Source organism: Pomacea canaliculata, linkage group LG6 (assembly GCF_003073045.1).
Source record: "Pomacea canaliculata isolate SZHN2017 linkage group LG6, ASM307304v1, whole genome shotgun sequence".
Classification (NCBI taxonomy): Eukaryota; Metazoa; Mollusca; class Gastropoda; order Architaenioglossa; family Ampullariidae; genus Pomacea; species Pomacea canaliculata.
In genome coordinates, this window is record NC_037595.1 from 14,578,400 (window position 1) to 14,605,313 (window position 26,914).

At 37.7% G+C, this 26,914-nt stretch overlaps 2 protein-coding genes across 2 annotated transcripts; both read left to right on the top strand.

Moving 5' to 3' along the window:
* Nucleotides 1–39: 39 nt before the first annotated feature.
* Nucleotides 40–11,085, top strand: LOC112566445 (mitochondrial pyruvate carrier 1-like). The gene is made up of 6 exons (XM_025242649.1): nucleotides 40–404; nucleotides 2,614–2,617; nucleotides 2,878–2,893; nucleotides 3,243–3,323; nucleotides 4,537–4,669; nucleotides 8,508–11,085. The coding sequence occupies exons 1-6, from the start codon at nucleotides 334–336 to the stop codon at nucleotides 8,707–8,709; spliced, it is 507 nt and encodes a 168-aa protein (XP_025098434.1). The 5' UTR covers nucleotides 40–333; the 3' UTR covers nucleotides 8,710–11,085.
* A 1,146-nt stretch (nucleotides 11,086–12,231) lies between these two features.
* Nucleotides 12,232–18,499, top strand: LOC112566443. Its single transcript, XM_025242645.1, is given in 8 exon segments — nucleotides 12,232–14,473; nucleotides 14,476–14,513; nucleotides 14,771–14,896; nucleotides 15,440–15,624; nucleotides 15,773–15,834; nucleotides 16,467–16,657; nucleotides 17,523–17,638; nucleotides 17,973–18,499. Coding segments are annotated over 8 exon segments (1,539 nt in total). The 5' UTR covers nucleotides 12,232–13,773; the 3' UTR covers nucleotides 18,094–18,499.
* The last annotated feature ends 8,415 nt before the right edge of the window (nucleotides 18,500–26,914 follow it).

Genomic DNA, 26,914 nt, shown 5'->3' on the forward strand with positions numbered 1-26,914 from the left:
TGCGACCAGCAACCTTTCATACAGCCAGCCAATCACAATACGCGTTTCTCAACTGGCTGGCAAACTATCAAAGCCCGCATGAATATTCTATAGAAAGAAGTTTGTTAGATCTCGAAACAGCTAACAGATTTCACATCAAAGACAAGTAATATCTTACATATTAGTCAATATTGTTTCTTCAGCAATCAGATCATCGCACGACACAAAGACTCACGTGCCCTGCGATATAATGCTACATATTCTCAGATAGCAATTCGTTACACGGTGACGTTTTAACGTACTTGCCCTATTTCATCTGGGCATATCCAAGCCAAGGTTGGAATTCGTAACGTTATGGCAGGGGCTGTAGTGAAGAAAGGTATCGCCTACCTGCAAACCAAGGAGTTTAGAGACTGGATATGCAGGTAAATGCTAGCATCAGAATAGGAAGATATTCATTTAGTCATTGTTTGCTTTTTACACGGGACTTTTTTCCACTACTTTCGCTCAGTGGGGTGGGCAATGCAGTTGAAAAAGAAGTATTGGGCAATATATCAAGGTCAACGCAAGATTTTCTTATGTTTTTATTGATAACTTGTATGACTAGGTAAGAATCCTACGCCTCATTCTTTGTGTTCTGTGACACACCAGGCTTTCCGCACAAGTGACTTGTACACGCTAAAGGTTTGACCACGGACGGGATATAAGTTCGTGGTTTGACTTACTTGCCTGAGGCCTGAGGGTCGGGAAAAAAATATTAAAGTGTCATTGGCCTAACTGATATTCAGGATTATTTCTTATTTCTGCGATGAAGCGAATTATGACAATGGCATGTGGTGAAATTATTTGGAGGTTTCCTGTTATTACATACCTGTTGGTTCTGTAACAAGTTATTGCCCAGGCATGGAATTTTGATATTCTTTTATTTGCTAACCATTTTGGGGCCACTTACAAGTGTAAGTGCCTCTGATTGTTTTTCTTTTTAATCCTTCCTGTTCATGAGGCAGCCTAGAACTCAAATAGCTAGCCATCTTTTTTCCTGATCAAGGTGTAACTTGCGTTACATGTTCATCTCTAGGTCAAAGCATCATATATTTAGTCTTTCCTCCTCTCTAATTGCCCTAAGCAATTCAGATGGGGACCTGCCTTGTGCTGAATGCAGATCTTCATAAGGTGTGGCCAGTTGACTCCTGGTACTATTTCCATATTTCTTATGTTCCCACCCACACACGCACACCAATTGCTGATGTTTTCATTATTATTAATGTTTGACCTGTAGCTGTGCAACATATTACATAGACATGTATTTGTAAACACTTTTGTATTTATTTTTATCTTTTACCTGTATTCAAGCTTTGTATTGGTGAACCGTTGTGTACTATTAAATCACACCATATCCCTCCAGGAGTTAATGAATCAAAATAAATGTTAATATCAATGTATATACTCTGTATATCTCAAACACCAAAATTCTCATCTGCTCATTTTGCTTTATTTAAGCTACACTACTGCAACTCTCTTCTTGCTGGATATCCACAGTTCCTCATTGATAAACTTCAGAACGTCCAGAACTCGGCTGCCTGTCATGTTTTCCAGACTCGCAAATCTGAACATGTCATAACACTTCTTCATTCTCTTCATTGGCTACCAATTAAAGCTAGAGTAGACTACAAGCTCTCAGCTCTGTGCTATGGATTCCTTGAAGGCTGCTATTTTACTGCAAGTCTTGTCTGTCCACACCTGCCCGAGACCTTCGCTCCTCATCAGAGTCCCTCATTCTATCCCTCCCTCTGTGCTGCTAAGCTGTGGAACTCTCTTCCACATCACATTCACCACTACTTCAGGCTACATTCAAATGCTCTCTGAAAACATATCTTTTCACAAAGTACTGTCCCTGAATTTCTATTCTTAACTCCCTGGCAATGCTGTCTGTCATGCTAATAAACATGTAACGGCTCATCTTTACACTGTTTATGCCTTCGTCTATTGCTTTACGTTCAACTCTTGTACCTCATCTTCATGTTGTTCAGTGTACCGATACGTACCTCACTGTCATCTGGCTGTTATTTTTCATTTATTATTATTGGTCTGTCCAGAGAGTGCAAGTCTGTTTTGGTCATGATGCTGCGCGTTATAAGTTCACCTAATTCATTATTCAAGGCATTATTCATTATGCAGTAAAAGGGTCAAATTATTGAATACCTCATTTTATTTGTTTCTCAACAGCCTAGCAAGTGGTTAGTGACTGCAATCAGAGCCTTGATTTTCTTTTGAAAATACAAATGGAAATAAAAATGATTTCCATAAGCTATCACAAGACTTTCTAGTCACCCTTGCATTTTGAATAGATGCTATAGTTTTTTTGGGTTTTTTTTTTTCTTTCAATAATTTTGGGGCTAAATTACTAATAATTATTAAAATGTGGGTCTTTCAGGACTCCTTTATCAAAACAACTGGTATAAGTAATAACAATCAATAGGATAGTTATATAGTTTGATTTTTGCAAAACATATTCATAGTATGAAGTATTCTGAAAACATATTCACTTATTAGTGTCTAATATTTTCCTTTTGTTTCATTATTTTCAACCTGATAATTGATTGGTCAACACTGAATGGAATTTGGTGACCACAGCACTGTAAGTTTCTTTTGCATCACATACTTTTGTTAATAAATCTTTCTGTTCCGGCAAGAAAATCTTTACAACAGTTAAGTGCTAATATAAAGTTTACAATTCCTCTGTTCCTAATCCATTGTTTCCATGCTAATAAATCCACCTTATTAAATAGTTTGTTAATAAAGACGTGTTTGTTGGGGAATGTTACATTTTCTTTCATTGATGTGTGGGGGAAAACAGTCTTAAAACGATTTGAGTAAATTTATCCCTTGTCATTGCAGCACTTTTGGGGGCCTGGTAAGTAAAATTGCATTGCAGTTAACACCTGATAGATATATGATGTATAACAAACCAGTAATTAGTAATAAAGTTATTAACAATGCTGCTGTTAATAATAGATTATGCAGAAATTTGGTTATATTTGTAGGTAGATTTCAGAATCATCACTCAGCTTTAAAATCATTGCATTGTGCTTGAACTCCAAATTTTTCAAATATCATGCAAATTCAAATTGGAGGGAGGTATATATTTATAGTGCCTGTAAATCTCAGAAGAAAGATTTATTCTTTTTAAAGTTGCCATTAAAGCAAGTTCTAAGACTGGAGGCTTGCCTATTGTAAATTCTAAGTGGTAGTTTAATGTGCAGTGGCCAACTGGGGCCTGCCTCTGGCTGCTTTGGGAGATCTGAAAAAGGACCCAGAGATCATAAGCGGTAATATGACAGGAGGTAATGTGATGGCTTTTCCTTACTCATGTTTGTGAAGGGGTGTTAGAAACAAGAATGACTAAAGTTGCTACATTGACACAATCATGACAGGCAACACTGCAAAGTCACATTGTAATTTTTTTTAAGATTTTTTCTTCTGACTGAGTAGAGAGAAAAATCAGAACCTTAAAAAGGCACATGAATGGTGCTATCCTCCAAAAATATTGTGTTGATTATCAATTGAAAGTGCCTAACATTCCATGTCCCTCTCACTTTCCACATTTAACTCTTTACAGTCTGGAATTTCTTGTTTATTAACCAAGTATGATTTTGCGACTATACTTGTTTGAGCTCTTAAGAATTTACAATAGTTGAATCTTCAAAACTGGAATTTATGGAGTTGTGAAAGTGGTTATAATTGTTAACATTTTATAAAGTACTTCAATGTTGCATGCATACCATGAATTTATTATAAATAATTTTTTAACTTTATTTGAATTTTGAATTCTTGTAGAGTTAGTCAACTATTGTATGTATTGCCATTTTAGTTCTTTTAAACTGACTTAAACTGAAACAGTTTATAAAAGCTGAACAGACCTACCATACACTAAACACGTACGTTGAAAGCATATGTTATTGTCTCCCCAAATTTGTTAAGCTAAAAGCTGTCAAAAGTTTTTTTTTTATCACTTGCAAACAAAAGACATGACTGACTGCTCTATCTGTCATCATTTGTACAGAACGGTACACAGCAGTGTGAAGGTCTCTGGCATTCTTCATAACCATGAGGCACATGAGACCTTGTTTTGAAAAGATTGAAGAGCTGTGTATAAATAAGGTTCATGGCCTCTGAAGTTTTTATACTAAAGTATTAAATTTACGCAGTCAAATTTATAATGCGGTTATCGTCTGTGTTTGTGTGAGTGTATATGCACATGCATATGAAAACCCTGACGAATCTTTCTTTTTACTGGCCTGCAATTGAAATGCAAGACATTGCTTATACTGATCCTCGCTTTGCAAAGATCAACTTCAAAGTCTGATGCTGGTAGGGAGTGGGCGTAAATAACGATAAGAACATTAAAACATTGCTTTTATGATGAGCATCCATTATTATTATTATGTTTGTGTTTTTTTCTTCTTAGTAAAGCGCTTTGAGCCTGCCTTCAATGGTGGGAAAAATGCTATATAAATCAGATTTATAATATGTATTCAAAAAACATTTGCTGTGCAGCACTGGCCATATATTCTATGTGCTTTATGCGGTTTGCCTGGAAAGTACAGCCTCGAAATCTTCTGCTGTTATCTTGTCACTTTACCAACGAACTAGCCCAACTGATGCAAGGTGCCCGCTTCATACACTATCAGTAAGTGTAATAATCACCAAAGCAAGTTACTGTGCTATGTCTTTCTCGTATTATTAGATATTTAACGTGAATTGTAATGGCAAAACGTTAATGATGTTTAAAACTTGGTGATACCATAAATCAGTCAAGCTGACCGTAAGTTTTGAAATTGTTAAGATTTCAAATCTTTTATTTTTGTGTGTAAATGTATCTAAGAAATGAAAACTGTTCTTTTCATAGATAACATCTAATGAATGTGTTTTCTATGTTACATTTAAATTGCTAAGATTTTTTCACCTAGACATAAATATTTCCTAAAACCGAAGCTGACCTTTGAATGTCACAAAATTATCAAAGTTCCCCAAAATTTTATATACTTTTTGAAATATGAAATACTTTGACCTCAGTGTTAATGTATGCCCCTATGGGCCCGGGGTATGCTTGCTTAGTGAGCATTGTAAGAATAGGGTCCCTGCCATCCAGCCAGGCATGTCGTAAGAGCCGACTAAGGTGGACACCTCACCTAGAGGTAAATTAGGTTGTGGTAGGGCTAACAACCCTACCATGTAAAAAACCCAAGAGGGAGCTGGCACCCCAACAGTGGATTTACTGAAGCTGAGGCAAAAGTTGAGGGTGGGGTTCTGGAATGTCCAGACCTTGTACCAGACTGGCAAGATGCTCCAACTAGTCAAGGAGTTTGACAACTACAACTTGGACATCCTGGGAGTCAGTGAGGTCAGATGGACCAGCACGGGAAAGAGGAGACTAGCATCAGGACATACCATCTTGTTCTCAGGAAGATCAGACGCCAGCACTCTGAAGGAGTAGCTCTACTCCTCAACAAGAAAACGGAAATGGCACTGCTGGAATGGAAGCCTTATGGACCCAGGCTTTTGAGAGCAAGATTCCATTCAAAGTACGCCAAGCTGACAGTGCTAGCTTGCTATGCACCAACAGAAGATTCCGATGCAGAAGACAAGGATGCTTTTTATGATCAGCTCCAGGCAGCCTTGCCTTGGAGAGCGTTCGAGCCCACGATATGTTGCTCATCATCGGCGACCTCAATGCCAAGGTGGGAAGTGACAACACCTGCAAGGAGCATGCCATGGGCAAACATGGAATCGGAACCATCAATGACAACGAAGAGAGACTGGCAGACTTTTGTGAAGAAAACAACCTACTGATTAGAGGCACACTCTTCCAACACAAAGACATCCACAAGGCAACGTAGACATCACCAGATGGGATCACAAAGAACCAGATAGACCATGTCATCATCAACCAAAAATGTAGGAGCTCACTTCAAGATGTCAGAGCCTACAGAGGAGCAGACGTTGCCAGTGACCACACTCTTGTGATAGCTGCTGTTTCTCTGAAGCTACATCGATCGCGAGGAAAACAGGCACGCCAGCAGAGAGTGAACTGAAAGATCCAGTCACCCAACGGGCCTTTGCTATGGAAGTAAAGAACAGGTTCCAGGCACTAGGAGACCAACAAGAGATGACCTTACACGACTTCAATCGAGTCTTACGGGAAACAGGAGAGAAAATACTTGGCTTCCAATGGAAAAAAAAAACAGTGGGTCAGGGAAGAGACATGGAAAAAGATTGACGAGAGAAAGTCAGCCAAACATAAAATGGATGGACTCCAGACGGCCGAAGAAAACAAGGCCGCCCAAAGGAAACTTGGAGAAGAACAGTGGAAAGGGAGATGAAAGGAAAGGGCTGGACATGGGGTCACTTAGAGCGGGTTTCAGCCAATCGACATCGGTGGCGGACTCTGGTTGAGGCCTCATGTGCAACCTGATGCACGAAGAGGATTAGATAGATAGATAGTGTTAATGTATATTCAAAATTGTTAAGATGCACTCTAGACGTAAGTACAGCATCTCTCTGAATAAATCACTTTTCTTTTTTTATTTGGCCATGATATTTTGCCACTTTGCCCCAGATTTATTTTCATTCCCATAAATTTGCAAACAAGTATTTGGTGGATGCTATGGGATAATGATTCGATTTAAAAGCATTTGATTGTTAAGTTGTAGACAGACTGCCTTTACTAAGACTGGAAAATCTAAGAACTAAATTTTGTTTAATCGTGCGATAAACTTGTCTGCTGTAGCTCCTTTTTTTTTTTTTCAAACTCCTAAAATATAAGAGAATATCATATTGAGACTAAAATTAAAATTTGCAGCTACCTAACACCACAAGAACGAAAAGAAAGGGATCATATTTGAGTGGTTGATAGCGATTCATGCTCATCCAGAACTATATCTATAGTTGCATCCTAAAGCCCATACTCCTAGAATCTATACTGTTTGTGAAAAATTTGAAAAGTATCTTTTAAAAAATAATTTCCATTCCCCCCAAAAGTCAGTATTTGAAAAAATTTAGTTAAAAATCAGGAAAATTTGGGTAATTTTAAAAGTTCTGTTTAAAGTTACAGCTGCAGCTTCAAATGATAAAACACAGAAAGTTAATCACAAAAGATAGTGGTATTCTAAATATGCACTTTATTATATAATGTTTTTTACATGTGCAGTTGGATTTTTTTCCCTTTTTTCCAGACAAACACTACACACTCTCATGCAATTATTTCAAACCAAAAGTATAGACTTTGTTTTCTTTCTGTCAAAACTGTTGATCAAAAAAATATATTCACCACAAAGATTTAAAACTTAAATCATTGTTCGGTTCATAAAGACAAAGAATTCCACCCCATAGTATTTCTTGTAAAAATAATTTTGGTCATTTTAATTAATGGAAAAATTACAGCATGTCACAAATGTTAAAGGCTTATCTGAATTGTTACTAATGTCATTAAGTTTTAAAGTCCTTCCTTTTCTTCTAAATGAAAACATTCTTGTTACAAGTGCTGAACTAAAGCACTGCTTTAAGGTGGTTTGAAATGTTTTTTAACCAAATCATAATAAAAAATGTAATAAAACATTGAATTGTGTGAAATAAAATGTGACAGGCACTTTTTTTTACCCCTCCTGCACTTTCTTGCATAGTTTGTTGCTATCTAGCAGCATGACCTTTTTGCACACATATGCAGGGGGTCAGCTGAAATGATTGATTTGGTGAGTTGCTTCACTGCTATATTCTTAACCATGAGCTTGCAGTGGCAAACAGTGTCATGCTTTTTTATTTTTGATCTGTTTATTTGCGTGCTATGCTAATTGGGAACAAAATCTAAAATAATATGGAATTGATTACCAAAACTTTCCTCTTCTATTAAATTGATATGTAGCTTGATTAATTCAAACTTTAACTTCAAAATTTCAAAAGTCTGTTTTTTCACAACTTCGGAATAATTTTTTTTAACATCTGTTATTACTTGTATAGTGATAATTTTAGATTTATCTGACATATTCACATAGTAAATTCATGTCTTAGATAAATGCTGGTAATACTTTATTGTGGCTGACCATCTCCTATCCAGTAGTAAAAATACTTAACTTACATGTAAATGTGCTGGTTCTAAAATCTCGCTCCACCTAAAGCACCTTTGGTTATGGTCACTTCCAAATATTTTTTTCTCACTGCTTCACTAGAAAAATTAGTTCTTACATTTTTCAGAATACTACCCAAGGATTACAGAGGTAGTTTATACCGATTCGCTATAATTATGTATCTGTAATCATTAATTGTATTCCTTAATTTAATTTTGTTACCTAAAATCATAGCATATATGTAATTTTGTAGTTAAAAGTGTGTGAGAAGTGGCCAAAATTAAATGTTTTCTCTTGCCATATGGCTTCAATAAAAACATCAGCTGCATGAGCAAGGTGGGTGTTTTTTAAAATTTCCTATTTTGTAGAAAAAATTTTGGTGGCTACAATTATGTCTGTCTGCAGCTACCTAACACCGCAAGAGGAAAAGAAAAAGCATCATATTCAAGTGGTTGAAAAGGAGATTCGTACTCATCCAGAACTGTATCCAGAATTGCATCCTAAAGCCCATCCCTCTGAAGTGGATCAGGAGAAGGAAGTCGGGGAGTTTGATTCGAAATATCAACTGAAGAAGGAGCCAGAGCCACATATTAAGCCTTCCCTTTGATTGACCAGAAGGATTACTAAATTCTTGCCAATATCATCAGCTTGTTGAGATTTTATATGCTTATTTTATATGGTCTAGGCAGGAATTCATACTGCAGGGGAAAAAATTAACTGTACTGTGAAATACCACACATAAATATATTTTAAGGATTATTTTAACTAGCAAAAGCAAGTATTGTATTTTACCCTAGACTGTATCATGTCAGATTTATCTGGCATGTCTTCTGGTTTCCTGCTTCCACAGTGTTTTCGTGACATTACTGGTAACAGCAAACTATTTTTTGTTTTCTATGCTAAGAAACTGGGAATGGGAGGAGGTATGGGCAACTCCATATCAGAGTGGTTGCAAGCGATCAAGGAGTGAATCAAAAGTACATGATAATGTCAAGCTTGAAAGATGGAGAATTAAATGCCATCAACAAGAACAGGTCACGTATTAACATCTTCATGACAGAAGTAGCTAAATATGTAGACATGTTCAATAGACTATGGTTGTGAGCATGTTGTGATTATGCTTCTGTCTTTCAGGGAGGCAAACTAATGGTCAGATTTAAATTATTTGTATCTTTTCATTGTTTATGGAATGTTGGTAAACAACAGGTGACAAAGGCAACCATGTGTCTGATTAGTTTACACAGCTTGTGCTCAAGTAGATAAACAAGTTTTCAGCAGTGTGATTACATTTTATGAATATTGAGGTTTTATAATACTTTCTGTTGTATGTGAGTGGCTGCTTTAATTTTCGTATATGCAAGACTTCTATCATGAAAACAGAAAGCAATGCCGTTGCTGTATGTGTGCTTCTTTGATGAAAGTTTCTTTGGAGTTAATTAACAGTATGTAGGGCACAAGAGCTTCAGTGGAATTTTGTTACATCGAATAACATGTTTTAGATGCTGTAAGTCAAAGTTGCACAAAGTGAAAACCATTCTCAGCCTTTAACCTTAGGGGTTAAAGCATGTGTAACAGTTGTTTCAAAGTCAGTTTCATAATTCCTTGCTGCAGATAAATTAATCATAGATTTTATTATCAACGTATGTGCATCCAGTTACAGTGTGATATTGCAGAGAAAATGCCATTATTATATTATTTCATGATCAACAGGAATTTTGTTCACTTGGGTACATATGCACCTCTGTAGGAGAAAGGGGCATAATCTACAGACACTCCTCACTTAAGGACCCAGTTTTGTTTTCACAACTTGGTCGATTAATGAATTGGTTGTTGAGCAATGGGCACCCCTTACCGATATTTCATGCATAATCTACTGTTAGTCTGTCAAGATCTTTAGATATTGTTTTAATATCACATTTGCACCATTTATAACATTTGTAATAAACTTTAATGTTTGTATAATACTGTATATTATGTATTATGCACATTTCTACTGTAATAAAATTAAGCTGCCTGGCTGCCGTTTACCTGGACCACTGTTCTTGTACAATATGCAAACACTGACTGGTCTATGCAGTCAATAAACAAGTAGGTCACTAAGTGAGGAGTGTTTGTATTTGGTTTGGTGGAAGGAGGTACATAACTCAAAAATGTGAACATGTTGATTTCAGCAAAAGTTGGCATTAAAAAATACTCATTAATTGATGGTGCTGATTGCTGTTTTTGTTATATTTGCTAATTGGTGTAATGAAGTATATAAAATCTATGACCTCTTTTTTTTCAAGAAGCACGACATAAAATTCTAACTTGCTAATTTATTTGAAACATAAACTTGGAACATTCTCGAAATATTTCTTTAAGGAATATGTATTATTTTTCATAAGCAAATATTCTCAAGTGATAAAGGTAAAATTCAATAATACAGAGGCAGATGCCTGCAGAAGAAGAAATACTGTGATGTTTTAAACTGATGCAAAGTGGTATGCATTTTTGTCAAGATGAAAAAACAAAATGTTTTTTGGTGGAAAATATACTACGAAGAGTATTTAATACTGTTTCAGTAATTCCAGCTTGGATCAATTTGTGAAGCCTGTTAGTATCTTTCATCTGCAACAGCGGGGGATGTTGAAACATGCAAGGTTTTGTACGAACTTTGACGTGGTTAAAATATAACATGCTTATCTCATTGTGGCAGGTATCATGTTTTTTTCTATTCTTTTTGTGCTATTGGGAGGAATCTGTAAATCTAGAATGTTTTGTTAAATGTATTCTCTGATTCCAAGATTTCATTATCATAATCATTAATATGTATGAAGAAGACATTGCATCTCTTGTGTATATTAATAGGTATTAGTAGATTTAATATGAAATCCACCTGTATGTCACTCATGTAAGGTCGTTTTCTAACTTGTTTACCACTTCCTCTGGTAGACCAAATTATTCTGAAGGGAAAGAGCATATAGTAAAAACCTTTTCAAAAAAATAAATTCTTTCTCTTGTTACGTATATGTAACATTACAAAAATAGGTTATGGTTAAGACAAATAGATTTCAGTTTTTTAAACAGTTTTAACAAGTAAGGAAAGGGTAAAGAGTAATTTGAAAATTTTCCACAATATTTGAACTTTTAGGTTTTTCCTTTCCAACTTTGACAATATTTCAATATTAAACCGCCTCCGCACTGAGGAGTTTACCCTTCTGTCCAGAGCATCTAAGATTGTATTTCTGATATTAGATTATGGATGACCCACAAGTTAAAACTAAATGAAAAAACAGAAGCTTTTAGTTTTTTCAAAGAGAAGAGCCAGAGTTCACCCTTCACTGCCTGTCTGTTTGGATGGGCGATGCTAATGTTCCTTTTGTTACTTCAACATGTAACTTAAGCTACATAATGTCTGCTGACATGTCTCTAAATAAGCATGTTTCTCACATGTGTCATTCTGCATGCTATGAGCTCCGAAAGATCAATTCCATTCACCATACTCTGCCCAATTCAACCTCCAAAATTCGCATCTGCTTATTTGTTCTGTCTAAACTAGACTACTGCAGCTCTCTTGCTGGATGTCCACAGTATTTCATTTACAAGCTTTAGAAAGTCCAGAACTCAGCTGCTCCTCTTGTTCTCTGGACCCACAAATCTGAACATGTCACACAACTCCTTTACTGGTTCCTCATCAGACTCCCACATTCCCTCCCACAAAGACAATGGAAGTACTATCCCTAAGGGGGTTCCCATGCAATACTGTAATGTTAACCATCATGTAATGACTCCATCTTTACACTAACTATATCCCTTCATATCTTGATCCATTGCTTTACATTTTACTCTTGTACTTCATCTTTATGACGCTCAGTGTGCCTATATGTAACTTTAATTGCCGTCCACTGTCATCATTCATTTATCATGATTTGTCTGCACAGAGTGATTTAACGTGGTCAGGTGCTGCACATAAGTACCCACTATTATTATTATTACTTTTATTAAAATATTTCACAAAACAGCAGTATTTGCTTCAATTAACCAATTGACATTAAAAGAGACATTCAAAACTAATCCACATCTAATCAATGTAATAAATACATAAAATAAATTATTAAACAATTTTTTTTAAAGTATTAATGGTTTCAATACAGCTCGTAAATAATAATAACTTGGGGTAAAAGTAAAAATACTTAAGAAATAAGCAAGCTTCTGAAAATAAATCTGCATTCACAAAGTGATCGGTAACCACATTCCCGTGGCAGATGGTCTCGTCGGCCACAATGCTGAAGATTCCAAATAGACAAGGGATCGAGCAGAAATGCTGCCAATGTAATGGCCATGACGACTGGAATGGCCATACCGTACAAGAATGCAAACAACGGCCCATCTAAATTACTGTGCTTATCCCTATATTGTTCGAACGACGTATGTTTCTTTAGGTAATATTTGACGTTAATAGATACTTTTTTCGTCGTTGATCGATTGCCTTTTCTGTCTTGGGACGAAATGACTTGGTTTGAGACGAAACGACCGGCCCCATTATCCCTTGCCTTCACATTTCCCGCGCAGTCTACGGATACACGGCCGTCACCTTCCAAAACAAGCACGTAATCACACCCGTAAAAGATTGCCAACATTCAAAGAGTAGGTATTTCAGGGTAAAAACACAAGCACCAGTGGCAAAAAAGGATTATTTCAACAACCTTCGCCGGCTGTAAAGATTGGAAGTAATCTCCCTTGCAATAACACTCTCCATTCACTGAGTGTCGTCTTGGAAACTGTACTTATGGCGGTGGTGTGTGAAGTATTATGTCAGCAAGTTATTGTAATTTTAATTTGCGCTACCACCCTTGCTTATCGCTTATTAATAGCTCATTATTGATTAAGTGCCTCACTATAAAAGCCCACATTTTTTGGTATTCCTGTAGAACTGTTGTATTTAAGACCATTACAGCAACGTCATAATAAAAATAACGTGAAGTTCATGTTTGTGTGAGAGGATGTAGGTGTGCATGTGTGTTGAATGTCGTGTATGGGTATGTGTGTCTGCACGTTATATTTGTATGTGTATATATATGTGCCACTATTATGTTTGTAGGTTTAAATTGTGTTTTCTTGGACAGACAAATTTTAATTTGATTTGATGTAATGCCTGAGCTCGTGTGTGTGTTTCCGTACGCATGTGTGTGAAAGAAGGCGTCTAAGAGGTCCTCACTTTGATGGATGTACTTAAATACAATTTAATATACTTAGGACCGAAGCGATAGACTTTTCTATTTAAGAGTGAATTGATAGGCAATTAAGCTTGATAGTTATAATTTCTATTGACTGTTTTACTCAGTTGATGTATTTGTGGTTTAACAACAAATCTATCATATCTGATTGTATCTGAAGATGATAATTATAGCAAGGAATTATCACACTGACTTTGAAGCTTAACTGTATATGATTTGATAGTGACAATGTGATTGGCAGTAATTTTGCACCAGTCATGTTCTGTATGTAAGTACTTAAGCACAGTTAATGTTAAAGGCATCACAGGAGGTAGGTATTCAGCATATTCATACATTCCTTATGAAAGCATCGTCACTGAAGAATTAAGGTAGTGTTTTGTGGTATCAATATTCTATTTAAAACTTATATTTGCTTATATTGTGTGCACATTTTAGTTGCAGGTCAAAACTTCTAAATGGCACATAAATTTACAAAAAGTCGGCAATTGAAGCAACTGCTCAATGGAGCTGAAGAGAAGCAGAAGAGGGACATTTATGACTTTTCTAAAGGTCATTTAAATGAGTCCCATTTGCTTCAGCATCAGGCAGCTGTTACTCGGAAGTCATGGAGCACATCACAAAAACTAGAGCCATCATCCATGTTGCAATGTACTACCTTGCAGACTCAAGCTCTGGCCACCCAGGAAGACCAAATGCAACAGGCACTTGCTGAATTTACTATGGGTACTTCAGGAGTTATTCCTATTATTAGGAACTCCAAAACAGAGAGTCAATCTGTGAAGAGATATAGATTTGTGAACCCACAACAGCTAAATGACTCATCAGAAAAAATAAGTTCCCCGTCATTGTACTCAGAGATAGATGATGGAATTTTAGTTGAGGAACTTCCAGCTGACCAAATTATGTTTAAAGAATCAAGTCAGAATGAAATGATTAGAGAAAACACAAAAAAAGGACAGGACACTATTGTTATAAATGAAATGCTGTCACCCAACCACAATTCAAAGCAGGATAAGCATCATTTAGTCATGAACTACAATTTTCTAGAGATGCACACAGCAGGCATTACTCGTTATGACCAGTACCACAAAATACGCCAATTTGAGACCAATATTTTGCGCAAAAAGGACATATCTGAGCAGCAAGTGTTGTCGGGATGAAAATTGTGGAACATCACAAGCGAAAACTTCAAGAGGTGGGTTGCTTGATTTTTTTTTTTTTATTTACATAAACAAATCTGAAATTGCACAACTCTTTATTTCTCATTTTAAATTATCCTCTTTGCATGTCTTGCCACGTCTTAACAAAATGTTACATTGTGAAGAAAAATGCATACCTCAGTACAATGAGCAGTAGCTACCCATAATTTCTCACTTTCTTCATGGGCTGGTTCTCAGCAAATCATTTTGGGATTTAATCACAAATCATGTGAAACACTTTCAATTTTATCAGGAACTAGAAGCGCTGAACATGAAAGGAATGGGCCCCAACTTTCACAAACTTCAGGTTTTCAGCAATTCATTTGAAGATATTATTAATGAATCACCCACTTTTTCTTATATTCTTCGCTGCATTAAGGTAAATTGATATTAAGTCTCTGAATCTGTGATTCTTAAGCATTAATTTGTTTGGACTTATAAGTCTATTTATATCCATACAGCTAAATTATTTCAACTTAATTGATTTTAATTTCTAGTGCTTTATGACATAGTCATACAAATGCAGAGGAAACAGTGAACAGCCTCTGATGGCTGAAGGTGTTTTACTTAATTATGTCACTGTATCATGAAACTCAGTGGGTTTTTTTTCCCCTCTGTTTAAATGGTCATATAGATCATTATCCAGTGATTTAACTATTTTTGATGTACCATTAAAATAAATGGCCTAAAGAGAAGATAAAAAAAATAAGAAAAGATAGCATAAGTACGAAAAACAGTTTTCCATTTTAAAAGTTTTTTATTAAAGGTGATATTTTCCGACCTCTATTTTTTCTAAGAAATTCATATTTTAATGGACTTTGCATTTGTAAAGAGCATTTTTGAGGCTATGTTTATAAAATTTACTGAGAATAATAAATTCCTGTTTCTGCTAGGTCATACTGTTTTCTGTTTGACTTTGCAGACAGAATATGATGGCTACATTGCCTGGCTTTTAGATAACCAATCTTCCCAGCAACACTTACTGCGGGAGCAGGTGGATCTGATGTCTGCACGTGGAACATCCCGCCCACATGAGATGTCACAGGTTTCTGAGCACCTTGCACATCTGACTGATGAAGCCAAAGCCCAGCTGAATAGAAATCAGAAGTCTGTGCATACATTTTTTATATGTTTGTTTATTATTTCTGGAGATGAGGTTCCTGTACTGCTAAATGAAATAGTAACAGCTCATGGCATCATTTGTTAAGTATGTTTTGAAGTTAATTAATCTGACGTCTTCCTGATGTTTTCACAGACTGAGGGATGAAGTCAAACAACAGAAAGCCTGGTTAGAAAGCACCCCTGATCTTGCTGCAGGTAGGGTCTTATCATTTTCCTTTAAGTCCTGTGCCTGACTTTCCTCTATCCTAAGGGTGCAATTGTGGCGTTATCATTTTCCCTAAGTTCTATGACTGACTTTAGTTTAATAGTCATAGTTTCTGTTGTGTCTAGTTCATCTGTTACATCCTTCATGCAGTGTCTTCTCTTACTTCCTGATTACAGGTCTACACTAGCTTGCTGTAATCCTACCTCAGTTGCTGACTTGGATGTAAAATACTAGTAACCACTTGTTCTTCTCTTATTTTTTTTTTAACAAGTGTTAGGAACATATGTATCATAAAATATTATTAAGAACATATGTATCATGTAAACATATGTATCATGAAATATTATCTCTACAGTCTTTTAAAAAAATACTCTTTATATTGGCATGAAAGAAATTATCTTTCCATCTATATGTATTTATAAAAGGCCAGAATGAATACATTTATCACTTACTCATTGAGCTGAAAGAGAATTGGTGGGAGTTGTTTTTCTAGCACTTTTTTAAAGCATTATTCTTCTTCTAGTATACTGATGGAGTTCAGGCTTGAGTAATATTGTAAATAAACACTAAGATTTAAAAATCTGATCCCTAGTTTTAAGTCTTTTAATTCTTGTTATTTCAGAGACACCAGTTGTGAACACTAGCTCCTTACAGCGGGAGGTCCCTCTGGAACTTGCAGAGGAAATAGAAAAGATTAAAGCTTTAATTTTGGAGAAACTTGATGAGGTCAATGCATTAAGATTGCAGCTCCGAGAAGATTATGTACCACTGACTGTCTGCACTCACCTGGAGCAGTGCATTAAAGAAACTGAGGTGAGAATCACAAGTGTGAGGTATCAGTTATCCTGTCTGCTTCTGCAAAACAGTCATAAAGCCTTATAAAGCCGTATTAAACTGTGATAGACAATGAGACAGATACACCTTGTTACTATGTTAACTTTAAGGTAACTGATGATTGTAACATACATTAATATACATATATCTTTATGTGCTGATGTTGTTAGGATGTAGCATCATAAAACAAATTTGTTTACAAATATATTACAAGAAGTTTGCTTAAATCCTGACCTTAGTATTTCCAGCACTTATTTGAGTACCTATACTACTAAACATGCAAGGCAAAATTGCCTTTGTGTGTATGTGTGAGGGTAACTATGGCAAAACATAAATCACATATAATTAAGGTAAATGTTGGCTTCACATAAAAGGCTCCTTTACCCTTATCTGACTTATATTTTCAAACAATCATTTTGTACAGTACATTCTGTGCAAAGCTAAATCACTTGACATTGTATCTCCTGGAAAGGAACACATAGACACTACAGATCCTAGGCATTAATTTTGATGTCTCTAGCTGTTGGCATGGTGGTCTAATGATTACACTGTGGCTTCACTGTATTATAACTGGTTACACCCAACATATCTGCAGTTTATAGCAATTGGCTACACCTAACATCACTGTATCATGCACATGTACATAAAGAAGTCAGATTTGAAACTCATTAGCTACTTCCCTAGTGTCAAGTTTTTTGCCTAGACCAGCAAGGGAAAAAGATAGTAAGATTGTACTGCATAGCTGGCTATGACATTTTCAACCTTCTGTAATTGGATTATGTGGTTTTGTGATTTAGAATTCTAATGCTATTGAATAAATTATAAGCTATTGTTCTCTCTGCAGGTGGAGGTTCAGAAATTGTTGAAACAGAACGAATACTTTGAACGCAGCATTGATGAGATGGAGAGTGAGCTGAAGGAAGCCATCATTGATGCTGACACCAGTGAGAAAGATGCAAGGTCAGACTTTATTCGAAAAGGAGAGGAAAAAAACCCTAAAGGAAGAAATTTCTCCATGTGAACAAACTGCAAGATTGGAGTTTGCTTAATTGTCAAAAGAAATTTTGCATTATGATAATAGGTCACATTATGGATTGATAACGCAATTTTTACTGAGGTGTGTGTGAACGAGAGAGAGATCATGTGTTAGTGGGAGAGAGAACAGAAGAACAGCAATGTGCATGTGTGTGTGTGTGTGAGAGAGAGATAATGTGTGCTTTATGTGCATGTAAACACTTCTATGTTTTCTGATTTTCTTTTCCTTTGTCTTCAAATCCTTGTGTCTGTATTCCAGGCGAATATGGCGTAAGGTGAACTCAACACGAGGCATGCCTGGACACCCATCTGCTGGCATTCGACAGGAGAGTGAGGATGAGGATGAAGAGGAAAGCAAATGGAACTGGTACATTTCCTGATGAGCTGATGAAGCTTCTGCATCTGTTGATCACTAACAGTGTCCCATGACCCAGTGCTCACTGTCTGTCCACCTTGCTTGTAAATGTTGCCACAGTTTCCTGCAGTTCAGGAACAACTTTTACTGTTAATAATTTGTTGCTTAAATTCCTCTCAGAAAAAAAATGATTTTGATGTTTGGCTATGATAAAGCTGGAAAACACATTTCCGAAAGATTCAGATGCTGAATGTCTGCTGCTGTGGATAGATTGAGAATTATAAATGGATATTCTCTGTGATTTAGAAATGATGAATGTACATTTCTGAGGTTGTGAACAATTATTAATGGACTTTCTCTGTGACTCTTAGAGTTAAAGTTAGTGGTAATGAGAAACATTATTTTTAGAATGTTAATAAAAATCACTTCTTTGATCAATGTTTTGTCAACCATTTGTATTTGTACAGTGGCATACCGTGCACTTGCAATGTGTTAATGTCATGACTCCAACTGTTTAGATCAAGTGGTGTTGAATGATGTGAAAAGGTGACTTCGCTGAAAAAGTGTCAACGTCCCAGACTGGTATTCAGGGGCCACAACATAAAAGCAATAATATAAGTTCACAATTTGGCCACTTTGCAGATGAGGTGACCCAGCCACTGTCTCACATCGTTTGCTGATGACAGTGGTGACGATGCAGGTTACAAATACCATTGAACCTTACTGCTTTTGTTTGTCGTCTGCGAGGAACTGCAGCACAACTTGGCTTCTTCTGTGGACCAGATTGCAAGTGCCAGAAAGTAGCGACTAGCGTTTTCAAAGAACGTGCCTCTGTTCCATCAGACTCACTGCTTGTGGCTGACAGTGCTCAGACCCGGTCAGTCCCTGCTTGAGTGCGGGTCAGGGGCTTATCACTAACTTGCTCTGTTATAATAATTACCTGGCCAAGATGACCACGGGACCCTCCTCACAGACAATGGTGCCACCGAACTCGGTACCAATAATCATTACATGGACACTAGCAAAAGTTTACATGCCCAACACCTTGTATCGTGATAAACCGCGAAATCTAACAAATGTCGGTGACCAGGGTGCGTTGGTCAAGTGGACAACAATTTAAAGTCCAGCAGACGATCACTTCCAAGTCTCGGATTGCTACCGTTTCCCAACCTGCATGGTACAAAATAATACCCACCGCGCTTATCAGCTCCCTATCATTAAATAGATGGAGGTGAGAGCAGTTGACAGACACTACATCCACACCAGATATACTAAATATGTGCTATTGACAGTATAGACTAGTATCTTTAGTAACGATTCCCACTCTCTTTCCTTTGCCTAGTGTGATTGGTTCTGGCTTTGGACACCATTGGTTCGTGACATAATCGTACAGAATAAGTCAAGATATTTATGGAAGTCACTACTTTGACTAGGTTGTCATTACATGTCCTTTCTCTGCTTGCCAAATAATAATAACAAAATTTGTATGGCGCATACTCACACTCCTAAGGAGCATGCTTTTAGCGCTTAAGAACAAGAATGAGATATAGACAGCATAAGAGGGACAGAAGAACAAACAAACAACATATGCCCTACGGAAGGATAAACAACAGCACCAACGATGAATGCAGAAAACACAAAGAGGAACTAAGTAACAACGACTGAGAATATAGTGATTTTGTAAAAGCAAAACGAACAAGGAATTCTGCCTGGAAACATCCCGGGTAACCTGCCCGCCCCAAGCCAGGATAAAGGAGGAGGGTTGGGCGTGGAGCTAGCAACCTCACCCTGTAAACAAATAATAGAACAACCCTGATATAGAAACTGCAACTACAACACGAACACAACGAGAGCCTGGATGGGAAGATCCCTCTTCTGTAAGGGCCTATGATGAATGCTGGCGAAAGCCCTCGGGAAGTCAGCTCACTAACCCATCTTCTCACGGCCAAGGGAAAAACCAGGATAGGGACCTGAAACATCAGAATCCTGTACAAGAGAGTAAAATCAGCTCAGGTAGCCCAGGAAATGAAGAACTGTGACATCAAGCTCCTCGGTCTGTGCGAGACCAGGTTGAATGGCAGGTCAGACCAGACTTTCGTCAGGGGATCATCTACTCCGGACATGAAGACCCTGACCATACAAGGAGTAGCAGTACTGATGAACCCGGAGGCTGCAAGAGCACTAAGCATGGGAACCAGTTTCCCAACGACTCATGTCAGCCAGGCTCAACTCCAAACGAAGAAAGATCACCATCATCCAGTGCTATGCATCTACCAACGCAGCTAAAGAAGAGGGAAAAGAAGACTTTTACAACTCCCTACAAGCACTAGTTGATAGCTCTCCAAATCGAGACCTTAAGATCATAATGGGCGACATGAATGCCAAACTTGTAAATAACAACACAAAGGACACGCAATGGGAAAGCACGGTGTGGACACCTGCAATGAGAGAACATTAAGAACAAGAAACAGTATTCCCGACAGAGTGTACATGAATTCTGGAAGTATAAAATACATTGCACAGCTATAATAATAATAAGACGAACAGGGAAGTAGCAATGAGTGGAAAAAGGGGTAAGGGTGTGAAAAAGGACTAGCATCGTGGGAGCTGGTGTTAGGAGTAATGATATACGATTTGTCTAGGTTTACTGTAAGGGTTATTTATTTACTTTGTCTGTTCTGCTGCACTTTTATCCACCTTAAGTATGATGGATACTTCACACATTATTTGTATCTCTTACATGACTATTTTGTTCAGGAAGAGAGTTACACGCACACTTAATTGCTCCTCTGCTGACAGGAGCAGGATTTATATACAATGACAAGTAACGAGCCTTGTGCCTCTCCACTGCAGCTTGTCTGCACATTCTCACATTCCTCCTCATGTTGTGAACTCGACTCACCTATTTGATCAGACATACAGCAGCCTGCAGCCTGTTTGACCTTTGCAAGGTTCAGGACAGTCTGCTAAGACGATGTGTGTGTATGAGAGAGAGAGGACGGGGAGAGAAGCACGGGTCTTACTGACGGATGAATATTGTGTTTTCGTGAACGAAAATCTCGGTGAAAAACCGCTCTCCGAGTTTCTAAAAATACTTAGTTTGACACTCGACCTTCATTAAACAAACAGCTGCATTACCGTAAAGGAAAAAAAAATGTGTGAGACATGACAGCGGGAATTTACATAACAAAACTTGCGAAAGCACTAGACACACATACCTTCCAGCAACTGCCACCCCATAAACAAACTTTTATATTCCGCCCGAGGACGGACACTACCTGAACAGCCACCACAAGAGGAGTGGCATAAGAGCCTCGGAGGAGGAGAGGAGGAGGAGGAGGAGGAGGAATTGGTGTCTGACGCCGTCATCGCGGGAAAGTGCTTCTACGTTGAGGTGATTTCGCACTAAGATGGATGGGGGTTTGAAGGCGGCGAAACCGGAGTACCCTGAGGAAACCCCCAATGGCCAGCCATGCGAACAGGCTTACACGCGTAAGAGATCTGAACTCATGGTCACTTCTTGCAGTGTGACAGGAACAAACACAAACAAACAAACAAACAAACAAACAAACAACCAACCAACCAACCAACCAACCAACCAACCAACCAACCAACCAACCAACCAACCAACCAACATATGAGAATAAACAACCATACTAAACGAAGAACAAAATCAAATACAGAAAACACAAAGAGGAACCAAATAACAAGAACAAGAGCTGAGAGTAACAGGATACTCCAAAAGGAAGGGAGTGAACAAGGACTAGCATTATGGAAAGGTTGTTAGAAGTAATGTTTACGGAAGAGGTGTGTTTTCAGTGCACGTTTAAAGGATTCAATAGTGGATACAGTCGGACCTCGATATGTCGATCTTCGCTAAGTCCAAAACCTCCTTATATCGAATTAATTGTTAGTTCCAGGCCAAATTCCATAAGACCAATGTATTTCAGATCTCCTTAACTCGAAGATGTTTTGGCTTCCAGCCTCCGTTAGTCGAAGTGTGAGTTATCACCAACCAGACTCCACTATGTCTCAAACTGTTCCAAACTATGTTCAAAACTGCGGACATGGCAAGTGGTGAGCATCAGCCGGACAAACATTGTCCATGACTAACCTGCACCTATTTCGCCATTTTCCCTAACTCGAAAACTCCGTAAGTCAAATTTTTTTTTTCGGGTCCCTTTGAGTTCGACTTATCGAGGTCCGACTGTATATATCTAGAGAGATAATTGTACTATAACTATAAACAAATACACATTTTTGGTGTATGTGGGGTTGGCGATTGGGGGTTGCACATCAGAGTAGTCAACCACAAGTCTGTCAGTGGGATACGTGGCAGGTCATGATGCATTGCTCACATGCTTGATTGTCTGTTGTTATGGCCTATCGTCTTTCTCTAAACTGCCTACAGACCACATAAACAGTTGTCACCTGACACGGGCCTGGTAGTTGTGCTCAGTCACGTGTCCGTCGTATCGTACGTCTGTGCCTTCGCGAAAGAGTTTAAAGATGATACTTAGAATTAATTTAGGTGGTAATGGGTGCCGGTGGTATGGAAAGACACAATTACTTTGTGATCTTTAAATGTTATTCGAAACCACGATGATGATGTCTGCTTGGTGTTTGTTACTTGGTGTCTAAATTGAGAGGAGCATTGAGAGTTCACTGGTGTGACACGAAATTCGTTATTGTATTGTCTTAATGGCATCAGGGCAATTCACTATTTTCTCCTCGTCGCTTTTAAGTGGTGTTTGTACTGACGAGGATGTCAGCACACCATTATGGGTTCTTCTGTTTATTTAACTTCAACAATATAGCTTCCTTGATGTAAGTTACAGCTGACATAAAAGTAGTTTAGATTATGCAAGGATGTGTATAGGTGGACTGCTGTCTGTCTGCCAAGACCAACGCTTTGCCTCTTGAGAAGTTCTCCGCTGTTAGTCTCGGCGAGCCGAAACAAAGAATGTGAATAAACCGGAAGCTTTGTAGTAGCATGCCTCGTTTTAGCAGTTAACTGGGAAAAAAAAACTCGTCTGCCAGCAATCCAGGGATATTAGTTCGTGGATTACATGATCAGTCGTAAATCACTGGCCCAAGACAAGCCTACAATACATACTATTTTTTTATATCAAGTTGAGGTTGTTAAATGTTTGTATAAGGAGGTCTGTCAGAGATAAGAGCAGTTGTTAGTGTTCTCAACATACACGTAAGACGACACATGTTTGAAATACTGATCACTTGTTGTCAAGGTGGTTGGCCAGGTTGCAGTCTCACACTCCTTACAAAACAAGTCCTGCACTGCCGTGTACGTGGACTGCACGTAGGAACAGAAGGACGTAAAGTGATCTGACGGGGAGAGGGATGGCCAAGATGGTTGGAAGTGGGGGTGGAGGGGAGGTGCCCTAGCAGCATCGGAAACCATAAGCTCAAGGGGTCCACCAAGTTTGTCTTGATCCGACTGTGATACAGGGGGTCAATCTATCGCAATGCTTGACTCGTGGGGCATGGCGCTGCTGCGCACATAAGCCAAGCTCCACGCTCGCCGAGGCGAAACCAGAGTGCGGGAGATCAACCCCACATATAGGGTCGTGACCCCTAACAATGGCAATGACCTTTTTGCCATGGCGTGCTACATACGACCGGCCGCCATTTTCAAATTTGTGAGTCTATACTTTTCCCAACAGAAAAGCTTCTCAAGCGGTCAATTTCTATACTGATACATGTGTTCGACGCTTCGATAACAGTACGTATAATTTTTATACTCTATATTAACATAGTTATTGAGATTTTAACTACAGAAATGTCCAAATTTAATGCAGAATATCATTCTAACAGAAGAAAGAATAAGAGTACACATTAACTCAATAAATGCACAAGTTTTCAAGACAGAGGTTGAATTCGTGCTCAGCAGTTCTGAACGCTTGTATTTGATAATTCTTTAGCCGTTAGCAATGGAGAGAATTTGGAGCTGTCAGAATTTCCTCAAATTGCGATTACGAAAGTGGAACGTAACAGAGCTTCGGCAGTTCCGTCTGTTTACTGGTACGATAGCGTTAAAATGCCAGGTTTCTTCGGGCAGTATAATATTTTTTTCTCTTATTTATTGTGGGTTTGTTTTTTTTGTCTTGCAAGTCCTGGCTGTGTGTGAACTATGCTGATTATTAGGCTCATAACCTTTCATGTTTATTTGTTCAAGAAGCAGTGTTTGTATGGTAAAGGATTTTTGGTGTAAAATGTACTTGCTTTGTCACATATTGCTGATAATGTTGACAGATTTGGTCCTTTGGACTCTTAACTCTGCCTCTCAATTTTATAACTTTTTAGGCTAGCTTAAACGACTTTTTCAAACACCAAACTTTCCACTGCAGCAGCTAATTAAGAATATTTGTCAAAGAGCAGCATAAGGATTGTGTTCCCAGTGGTGAACCAAAAAAAAAACTTATATAGATAGCCCATTGACAACTGATTGTGACTGGAAGTATCATTTCAGACAACTTTAATGGTCTTTTTCAACAACAAATCATAATAACTGCATAATGGTCAATAATTTATTTTACTGTTATTCTAGATAGCTGGCTGCTGGCATTTTAAGATGAAAGTGGTCACAGGGTGTGCAACTTCACACCACAATCTATTGAACCAGATGCAAGCTTCATTAATTAGAGCTATAAAGCTGATTCCTCATGTCCTATGCTTCCAGTTCTCCTGCACAAGTCATTAAGTAAGTGCAATTTACTTTTTGATTCATAATATTCATAATCCTTGTGCAGAAAGAAAATTTATGAAGCATGTGACCATTAATGGTCAAAATGACTTCTATGTTATTGTGTGCTGCAGATTTAAGGAAGGAGAAAAAGATAATACCTGAACTGTTTGAACACAGTCATTACACCACAGATAGTGTAGCTTTTGTTGTGATGCTGCACTATAAGAGTGTGTTATTATTATACTTTTGATCTTGATTTGTGAAATCTTATTTGCCTTCTATATTATTTCCATGCAGGTAACTACCAAGAATCTAGCTGAATCTGCAAGGGACAAAAATGTCGGAGGTGGAGAGTGATGACAAAAATGCTCCCACTCAACCAAAAAGGATACGGATAACTCCGATTAGATTTCGGTCTGTTTTCATTTCCTCTGCTTAATTTTAGGGAATTTTTTTTGGTGGACATCATGTAGGGACACAAGGCTGTGTCCTCTTTCTGGTAAAATAGCATACAGTGATAAACAAGTTTTGTACAATAACAATAAAATGTTCTTTAAAAAAATTTTAACAACCTATCAGCAGCTGACAGTTTTAAATGTACTAAGCTGAAAAAGTTTATGCAAATGTATCATTTGACACAGGGATGCACAGCTAACAGCGAAGGAGAGAAGGATGCCGAGGAATCACTATATGCTGACCATTCAGTTATGCAGCAATGTCCACCACCATTGCCATACTCTTTGCCACTAGTGGTTGGCACCATCTCAAGGGTGTCCCCAAGTAGCAGCTTTCAAAAAAGGACTGTTTCACCTTTGCCTTCACACCCCCAGCGCCTTCCGATTCCATTGTCTGGTTTTCAGCCTGCCAGCATAAAGACCCATAACCCTTGGAAGGTAATTTAAAGCCATTTTATTTATAATCATTTTAGCTTTTTTTCTTCTTACCCTTGGCCAAGAGTTATGAACAGTGCTTTTATGAGTTAAACTGGAAGTGGAAAATCCAGCCTTTTGCCATAGTGAAAAAATTTGAAACAAATATGGATCACATATCAAATAGATATGACAAATGGTAAAGAGTAACCAAAATAAATGGTATTTTCCAGGCATTGTGAACTATAGCAAAGCTAGCAAAGATCAGTATTTTACATGTTTTCTGCTATTGTGTTCTTAGGTTAGAACTAAACTAGAGAAAGTTGGGATGCAACAACTGTCTCTTCTGGAAGAGATGAAGAATGATACAAACAACCTTAAAAGGATGTTTACATGGATGGAGGAACAAGAACAGGAAAGGCAAATGACACGGGAAATCTGCCAGAGGGGTTCCAGTCTCCCTTAACAATCAGCAGAAGATGTAGAGAGTCTTGAGGGAGATATGAAGACAGACCCATAAAAAAGGACATGCTTGGTATGTGCTTTATTCTGATTTGTTAGTAGGAGGAGTCAAATCTTTTTATCTGATTCCCTTTAAAGGTTTCCATACCATACCATTCATTGTATAAAACTAATGACATGTTTGCAGTACTAAAAAGTAATAAAGGCATTGTTATGGTAGCATTGATTAGAGCAGATAGTAAATTTTCTGTACCCACTTTTGCTTGGTTGTATGAAACTTCCTGAATTGTTGCTGTCTTTTTTTTTGGGGGGGGTGTCTTTAAATACTAGTTGTCATAACAGGTATTATAATGTTGCCCACTGCAATTTTTTTTAAATGATGTGTATTTATTTTTGTCTGTTTTCAGGAATGCCATTCGGTGATGCGTCGGGCTTCACATTAAAGCATGTAGTGAGGGGCATTCTATCTGTGCTATTTTCAACTGAGTTGGCCTGATCTTACAACTTCAATGGGACTCAAGAACCACCCCTTCATTTTACAAACAGTTCAGGGTAAGGATTTAAATATTTGACTCTGTGTGTGTGTGGGTGTGTATACGGTACATTAATACATGCCTGTCATAAAATAGGACTGTTTGGATTGTTTCTTTATCTTTTAGTTATGAACCTTAACCTTTGACTCTGCTAGGTGCAGACAAGAATTTTCATGAGTCATAAAAAAAAAAAACATGACAGGAAGATAAATCAGGCCTGGAGAACTGTCCCTACCTCATTTTATTGTGATTGAATTACATTGCCAAAATAAAATA